The sequence below is a fragment of the Suricata suricatta genome, chromosome 12 (assembly GCF_006229205.1).
Source record: "Suricata suricatta isolate VVHF042 chromosome 12, meerkat_22Aug2017_6uvM2_HiC, whole genome shotgun sequence".
NCBI classification, from domain to species: domain Eukaryota; kingdom Metazoa; phylum Chordata; class Mammalia; order Carnivora; family Herpestidae; genus Suricata; species Suricata suricatta.
Genome location: NC_043711.1, coordinates 2696794 through 2704867, shown reverse-complemented (window position 1 = coordinate 2704867; position 8074 = coordinate 2696794). Strand labels below are relative to the sequence as shown.

At 66.5% G+C, this 8074-nt stretch overlaps 2 protein-coding genes across 2 annotated transcripts in view; both read left to right on the top strand.

Moving 5' to 3' along the window:
- The window catches only part of LOC115273403 (collagen alpha-1(XXIII) chain-like), an 11048-nt gene extending 10557 nt beyond the window's left edge, over positions 1 to 491 (top strand). The window contains exon 5 of the mRNA XM_029916442.1: positions 409 to 491. Within this exon, the coding sequence (XP_029772302.1) occupies positions 409 to 491 (83 nt within the window). The remainder of the gene's footprint in view (positions 1 to 408) is intronic.
- Positions 492 to 7477: 6986 nt separating this feature from the next.
- Positions 7478 to 8074, top strand: part of ZBTB7A (zinc finger and BTB domain containing 7A) — a 4968-nt gene continuing 4371 nt past the window's right edge. The window contains exon 1 of the mRNA XM_029916440.1: positions 7478 to 8072. Within this exon, the coding sequence (XP_029772300.1) occupies positions 7493 to 8072 (580 nt within the window). The 5' untranslated portion in view covers positions 7478 to 7492. The remainder of the gene's footprint in view (positions 8073 to 8074) is intronic.

Sequence of the window (8074 nt, the reverse complement as noted above, 5' to 3'; positions counted from 1 at the left end):
CCTGCCCCCGCCCGGGCCTGACTCAGCCTTGGGTGGGGGGACAGGCCTGGTCCCTTGCCACGGCCGCGCGGCTCCGGCCCCCCGGGGAGGGGGCGGAAAGGACCTCTCTCCTCCCGCTCGCGCCCCCAAAGCGCGTGACCCTGTCTCCTCTGGCCCAGACCCCCCCCCTCCTTCCCCTTGACGCCACCACCACGTGCGAACCCTGAGCCCCGGCAGAGGAGGGGGTGAGCTGGTGGGATCCGGCCCCCTCCCTCGTCCTTCCTCCCTCCCTGGCTTGGGAACCAGGCCCCCTCCCCCAGCCCCGGGCCTGGGAACCAGGCAGGGGCCTGAGTTGAGCGCCGGGGCCGGTATAACTCACCCCCCCCCCCCCCCCCCCCCCCCCCCCCCCCCCCCCCCCCCCCCCGCCAGCTGCCTCTCAGAGCAAGGCCGGCTGGAGAGGGCATCCGGGATTCCATGTCAGCCCCCACTCCCACAACACGGCCAGGGCGTAACCCTGAGTGTGCCGCTCCCACACTGGGGGGGCCCTCCGCCAGACCAGTCGATCACTTCCTATTGGCAGAGCTGGTCTTGGGAGAGGTCCGGGGAGTCCGGGCTGGACTCCGTGCAGGGGGCATTTTCCCCTGGGGGCCACCCCCCCCCCCGCCCCCGTGGGGCCCCTAGAGCGCACCGGGCCTGGCACTTGTAGGCTGGGCTCGGGGCTCTGTTTACCGCCAGCCATCGCTGTGGAGACGAGAGCCTAGGGGAGAAGGGGGGGCAGAGCCGGTGAGTGGAAGAGCGGAGGCCTGGGATCCGAATGCCTAATGAGGGAAAGAGGAGCCAACGGGGACACTGAAATTTTAATTCGTGGGTCACTTTGGGGGGGTATTTATTATTCAGTTCTGATTGGTTGCGGGGTGGCCAGTCAGCACCCTGGCCCCGGCCGGGAGCCACGAGAAACTCTCTGCGCAGGCCCTCGGAGCAGCAGCAGGGGGTGGCCGCAGGGAGCCGATGCGCCCTTTTTTCTGTGTGGGAGACTGAGGCCTGGCAGAGCTGTGTCTCATCCAGTGGGGACGGTTCCTGGGGCCGCAGCACCCGTGTTTGCTTTTTCCCTTCCTCTCTCCTCCTTGGGGCCCTCTGACCGATCGCCGGGTCAGGCTGGTGGCAGTCGCCTTTGCCACAGGAGGAAACCAGGCTGGGAGAGAAGGTTAGACAGGCGTGTGGGGACCCGGGGTGGGGGTGGAGGTGGCTTACAGCAACCCTCCGAGCAGGTGCCACGTTGGGCAGGGGAGACTGAGGCCCAGGGGGAAGCAGAGAGCAGCCCAAGGTCACCTGGCTGGAGCTGGGTCTGACCCTCGTGGTCCTGCCTCCTGGCTCAAGTTGAGGCCCAAGTCTTACTTCCTCGAGGCTGAGTGGTGCCCACCCCCTTGTCTTCCAGGGGGCCTGGGGGCTAAGGCCAAACCGAGACTTTCTGGGGCTTATGAAACCCTTTGTCCAAAGAGGACTGAGGCTCAGAGAGGGCCAGCAAGGTGCCCAAGGTCACACAGCATGAGCCCTTGTCCTCTCGCCTCCCAGCCTTCTGTGGCAGGCACTTTTATGGCTCGTTAAGGCCTTCCCTGCCCGCTCTGAGCCACAGGCCCGCACCTTGGCACCTTGGCCCCTGGAGATGGGCAGGGCTCTGGGTTTTATGACCCATCATACCCAAGATGATTGAGGTCACCTCTCAAGAGTCTCAGGGCCAGCCGCCCCTCTGCAGCCGAGCTGGCCCGAGGTCTGCTGAGGTTTCGAATGACCCACTAGTTGCTGCATGACCTTGGACAAGCCCCTTGGCCTTTTGGAGCCGGGGGGTGGGTCCCCCGTGGTAAAGTGGGAGCGAAGGGTTCTCTCCGGATGGTGCCTGTGTTCTCTTTCCTTCCTTCCCTCGTATAGAGAGCACCTGGGCACAACGGAGATTCTGCCGGAGCGTGTCGCCAGTCTGGCCACTTGAGACATGCAGAAACCCCCCCCCCACCTCACCTGTCACCTTGCGCTCCAGGCACCCGATGGACCATAAACTGCCCTGCAACAGCCCTGGGCAGTGGGGACCAGAGAAACAGGCTCGGGTGGGGGCCAGTGCCGTCCTGCCCGGCTCTTACCTCTGCCTGAATCTCCTTGGAGAGGCCACCGCCCCTCTGCCAGCCTCCGTCTCTGCCATCAGCCCAAATCTGTGGTCCTGAGGGGGTTAGTCCGGGATTCTCCAGGAGTTCGCTGGGTGATTGTCAAGCGGCGTCAGGGCCGGGGAGAGGCGTTCATCCCTGTTCTGGTGACCAGAGGTCAGGGCCCCTGTCCTGAGTTCAGAGATGGCCGCAGGACTGCAGTCCTGCCCCTGGCTCCCTGTGTGACCTGAGGCAAAGCTCTTCATTTTCTGAGGCAGAGGCATCTCTGAGGGGGTGTGGGAATGCGCCGTCCTCGGCCCCAGGACCCCCAGGGTAGGGGGACCCAGTCCCTTGCAGGTACCTGAGGGCAGTGGCGGGGGGGAGGGGGGGGAAGGAGCCCTGGAAGGATCAGTTAGGCAGAACAGAGCCAGTGGGCTTGTGTTCAGAGTGAGCTCTGCTGTGTGACCCTGGGCAAGTCGCTTCCCCTCCCTGAGCCTCAGTTTCCTGACCCGTAAATGGGGTAGTGGTTGGAGAGCTGTAAGGACCGATGTGGAGATGGAGGTCGGGCTGGTGGCGCCCCAAAGTGCGGAAGGCGCCCTGCGGAGAATCTGGCGCTTGCGAGGAGCCTGGCCGAAGGACCGGCCCCTCCATCTGTCCCCCCAGCAGGCTGCGAACGGCCACTCAGTGGAAGTGTCCCCACCCACGCCTTTCTGGTCTAACTGGAAAACAAGGCCTCGTCCCACCTCCCATCAGGATGTGTGTGATGGGAGGAAGCTGGCGGGTTTGTGGGCACAGGACACTAGGCCCCAACCGGCCAGGCCTAGCCCTCCACCTGCCCAGGCTGGGGGCGAGGGCGGAGCCAGGAGCAGCACCTCCTGGGAAGGCGCAGGCCTGGGGGAGGGGTGGGGAGGGAGAGGCCCGCCAGGCCCCTTCTGGGCATTTTGTAGGAGCAGGTACAGTGTGAGCAAGGGTGAACGAGGGTGGGCTAGATGGCGCCGGGATTCTGTGAGGCCTGGGTTTACTTACCCCCGGGCGATGGGAAGCTCATTCCTTCTAACTCCCCAGGAACGGCTCTGTCTTCCCGGGGCTTCCTCTTGGAACCCGGTACTGTTGTCAGGGCTGTTACTTCCTGATCTGTGACGGCCCTCGAGAGCGTGGGAATAGGGCGAGCCTCAGCCCCACCCATGAGTTGGGGGCCAGATGGGATCCCCATGACCTCCTTATAGCCACCCCCCCCAACTTCCCACCGGCCCGCAGCCTTCCTGCCTCTGGCCCTTTAAGGCCTGGGCAGGAAGCCCCTCCCCATTTAGGGCAATAAATGGACACATAAAATGGCCGAGGGCCTGTTTGCTGGTGTCTGGCCTGGCTGGAGGCCTGTGAGGACAGGCGGGCTGGCAGCCCGGCAGCCACCCTGGGCCGTTGGTGCCCCCCACTCCCTAATTGGGACGCTGCATTCCTGTCCCATGAAACCCCAGGCCAGGGACCGGGCCAGGCAGGGATTGGCACCAGGTCAGGGCGGGGTTACCCGTTGGGACCAACCTTGCAACACAGGCCGCTGGATCGGGAGGGGGCAGGGGCGGCTGGGCGTGGGCCTGGCGACCGCACCTGGGCACCAGACTTGCTGTGTGACCTTGGGCCGGCCTCCCACCCTCTCTGGGCCTGGTTTTCCCCTCCAGGTGAGGGCTCCTGACCCCTGGCTTTTTCCTGGGGCCTCACCACATACTTTCTTAACAGGCAGCAGGTGGGGAGGGGGCTGAGTTCCTGGAGTAACGTTCAAAAGTGAAGTTCAGAGCCCCCCATCTGCAAGGAGGAGGTGTGTGAACAGCCTCACCGGGCCTTTGGAGACTGGTGGCGGCACACAGTAGGTCCTCAGGCAGAGTGTGCTGAAAGGGGGTGGGGTGGGACCCTGGGCCTCGAGCAGCCCCCGTCCCCTTGGCACTCCCCATTTAGGGCAGTAAATTTCTGAGGAAACTCAGGCACAGAGGGGCTCTGCCTCTTGTCCAGTGTCCTCCAGCTTGGAAGTGGGGAAGCCAGATGTTGGGCCCAGGCTGCCGTGCACAGCACATAGTAGGTGTCAGAGGTCCTTTCTTGGGTTTCCTGCCCTACTCTGTGTGTGGTGTGGGGGTGTAGAGGCCTTAACCCGTCATTAGGCTGTCCTCCGCCCCCCCCAAGACAGCAGGTGACAGTTACCTGCCCACCCCTGCTGGCCGCCCCCTCTCCTTCCAGAGGTGGGGGGGGGTGAGGAGGAGGAGGCCCGCCCCAACCCTCACCGTGCACCTGACCTTGGGAAGCTTGGGAAATGCAGCCCCCTCTCCCCGTCCCTCTCCCTGGCACCCACCACTACCGGGCCTTTGCCTCTACTGGTCCCTGCCCTCGGGATGCCCTTCCCACAATCCCAGGGTCCTTCCAGGGCGACACCTGCTTGCTCCTGGGACCAGGTGAAGGCGCTCCTGACCTCACCGCGGCCTGGCCGCTGGTCGGCTGCGTGCCCTTGCCCAGGCCTCCTCACCTCTCTGAGTCTCTCCTCGTCTGTCAAGCCGGGGCTTACAGCAGAGGGAGGAGATAAAGGTGCCCAGTCAGCTCCTGAGTTGTCCAGGCCTGGGTTCCGCCGCCTTGGAAAAAGTGTGGCAGATGACCCTGGGTTAGCTCAGAGGTGGGACCGGGGAGTGCCCAGCCAGGTGGGCAGGGCTGGGTGTGGGCTTGCTCCAGCGCACGGCTCTGTGGTCTTTGGTTCATCTGGTGTGCTGCACCCCTACTGTGCGCCGGTGGCAGGGATGGGGGGAGCAAAGAGCGGAGAGGGTGCTCCACCTCTGCTCCGGGAGGAGCCTGCTGAGGCCTGCCTCTCGGCCACCGCCGCCGAGTCAGCACCGAGCACCCCGGAAATCCTATGGAGGCGGGGGCGGGGCTCTGATGAGAGATGGGTTGGGTGGGTGTGGGCCTGAGCTCCGGGGGACCCTGGCCGTTGAGGGTGGGGACCTGGCCGGCATGGGGGTGGGGCTTCCTGGAGGAGAGAAGTTTTCATTGGGTCGTCATTACCGGGGAAACGGCCTCTCGGGTGGGGGGCACCTGCTAGGTGTCTGGTGCCAGGCGGGGCTCAAAGTGCAGGAAGCCGCACTGGTGAGAAGATGCGGTGGCCGGCGCACAGTGGGTGTTTGGCAAACAGGTGCCTTTTGCTGCAGGGACACCGCCTGACCCTCAAAGGGTCTTCTGTCTGGGTCTTAGAGGGAGGGGCCCGGAGAGGTGGGGGCCATGGCCTGGGGTGTGGCTGGCAGGTGGCAGGTGCTCCTGGAGGGAGGGCCGGGCCGGGTGTCTGCAGACCCAGTTTGGTTTGCAGGGTGAGAGACGAGGCAGCGTGGCTTGCTGGGCCGGGGCAGGGGGTCTCCGAGGATTACCCGGGGGGGGGGGGGGTTGGAATTGAGGCCTGCGCGCTCACCTGGCTGGGGGAGACCCAGAGCTGGGGCTCGGCCCCGGTGCCTGTGCCAGGTCTGGGGTTCCAGGGTGCTCCCCCAGCTGGCCGGGCGGTGCCGGCCCCCTTGCCCAGCAGGCTCGGTGCCCGTGGGAAGGCGGGGGTGGAGCAGCCGTGGTGGGGGCGGCTGGGGGGTACTGGGCAACCCTCTGAACCATTTCAGGTCCTGACCTTGAGGCACCCGGGGTGGGGGGTGATGGCAAGCAGACCCGGGGTGGCCATCTTGAGGCACTGGTGGCCGGATCAGGAGGGGGTGAGCAGGGCCGAGGCCAGTCTGATCCGGAGCCCATCTGCCCACTTGCTCCCTGGGGCCTGGGGCCAGACGGCAGATGGTGGCAGGGGGTGGCGGGCGCAGTAGGGCTCCTCCGAGGCATCCCGTGGCAGAGCCTCAGACCGGGTCGGGCCTCCCCCTCCATCGCCTGCTCCCAGCAGCCACATCTGAGCCTCCCCCCACCCAGCGCTGGCCAAGCAGAGCGGGGAGCCGCGCAGCTGGTGTGGTCAGCAGGGGAGAGGGCGGGCCGCAGAGAGGGGTGTCCTGGGAAGTGTAGTGCCTGCCCTAGTGTCAGCCCCGGGGCCTGGACCCTGCTCCAGGGCAGCCCTGGGTCAGGCCAGACCCACTTGGGGTCCCTTGCCAAGCTGGTCCACTTGGGGCGGGGAGATGTGGGTTCGAACTGGGTCGGGCTGCTCCTGCTCTGCCTTGGGGAGCTGGGGGTCCCGAGGTCCTTAGGAGGCCACGGAAGGCACCGTCCTGCCTCTCCTGGGAGACGTCTGGGGGGCTGTGTCCAGAGAGCCCGGCAACCAGAGGAATGTGGGTTGTGTTGGGTGGCTTGGGGCAGCTGGGGGCTCCCCAGAGAGGGTGGAGGGGTGGGGACGGGAGCCAGAGGGTTGCACAAACGCCCGAGTGGGTGGATGAGTCACAGCCCAGGGGAAGGCGGAAAAAGGGAGTGGGGGAGAGGGGCAAGACCGACAGAGTGTCCCCCCACTGCTACGGCCAGCTCTTCCAAAGGCCTCTGTCCACTGGACAGATGGGGAGATTGAGGCCCTGGGCCGAACAGGGTGGCCCAGAGCTGGGGGGGAACTGGGTGGTCATGAGGTAGACAGGGGCCTCCTGCTTGGCTTCCGGGGGCTCTGCCTGGGGCGGGTGGGGGGAGGGGCATCAGGCAGCTTCCCCCCTCACTGCTGCCAGGACCCAACTGGGTCCTGGGGGCTCCATGGGGCGGGAAGTGGCTGGTTGGGTGGCCACTGGCTCCGCCCCTCCAGGGCACGCCTACAGCCTCTTCCTGGGTCTTGGCCTCGCCCTGCCCTTTCCTCCTGACCCCCCCCCTCCCGGAACTGGGCCTCACGAGGGGGCAGGAGTGAGGGTCAGGGAGGCCAAGGGGCCAGGCAAGGACGGATGACCAGGCTGTCCCTTAGGTCGTATGTTCTAGGTTTGAGTCGGTACTTGGGGCCGTGGGTGTGGCTCCCTGGGCCCCGTGTTCTCACCTCCCAGCCAGCCGGTGCGGCCCGCAGGGACTGCGGGGGCTTGGGTGTGACAGTGCACAGTGAGTGCCTTGCATCACTGCCTCCTGGAGAGGGTGCGGGCAGAAGCCAGTGCTCAGCTTCCATTGGGAAGCAAGGCGTGTGAGGCATTCATTGAGCGCCTACTGTGTACCGCCTCAAATCATCCCTTGGCCGGGCCTTCTGGTGGAGGGGAGGGCGTCCAGGTCGGTCTCTCGGGGCCCCCGGCTTGGTTCTGCTGACGCAGCCCTCCATCGACCAGGTGTTCAGGCGGCACCCTACGTCCGTGTGCCCTGGCGCCCGGCTGCGAGGCTGGGGGGGGGGGCTGTGCTCCCAGGGCCCCCGGCCGGTGCGCCCAGCACCCTGCACCCTCTCGAGCGCCACTCCCTCCCCGGCACTGCAGGTCTCGGCGCGGAAGATGGCCGGCGGCGTGGACGGCCCCATCGGGATCCCGTTCCCCGACCACAGCAGCGACATCCTGAGCGGACTCAACGAGCAGCGGACGCAGGGCCTGCTGTGCGACGTGGTCATCCTGGTGGAGGGCCGCGAGTTCCCCACGCACCGCTCCGTGCTGGCCGCCTGCAGCCAGTACTTCAAGAAGCTCTTCACGTCGGGCGCCGTGGTGGACCAGCAGAACGTGTACGAGATCGACTTCGTCAGCGCCGAGGCGCTGACGGCCCTCATGGACTTCGCCTACACGGCCACGCTCACCGTCAGCACGGCCAACGTGGGCGACATCCTCAGCGCCGCCCGCCTGCTGGAGATCCCCGCCGTGAGCCACGTGTGCGCCGACCTCCTCGACCGGCAGATCCTGGCGGCCGACGCGGGCGCCGACGCCGGGCAGCTGGACCTGGTGGATCAGGCCGACCAGCGGAACCTCCTCCGCGCCAAGGAGTACCTCGAGTTCTTCCAGAGCAACCCCATGAACAGCCTGCCCCCCAGCGCCGCCGCCGCCTTCCCCTGGTCTGCCTTCGGCACATCCGACGATGACCTGGACGCC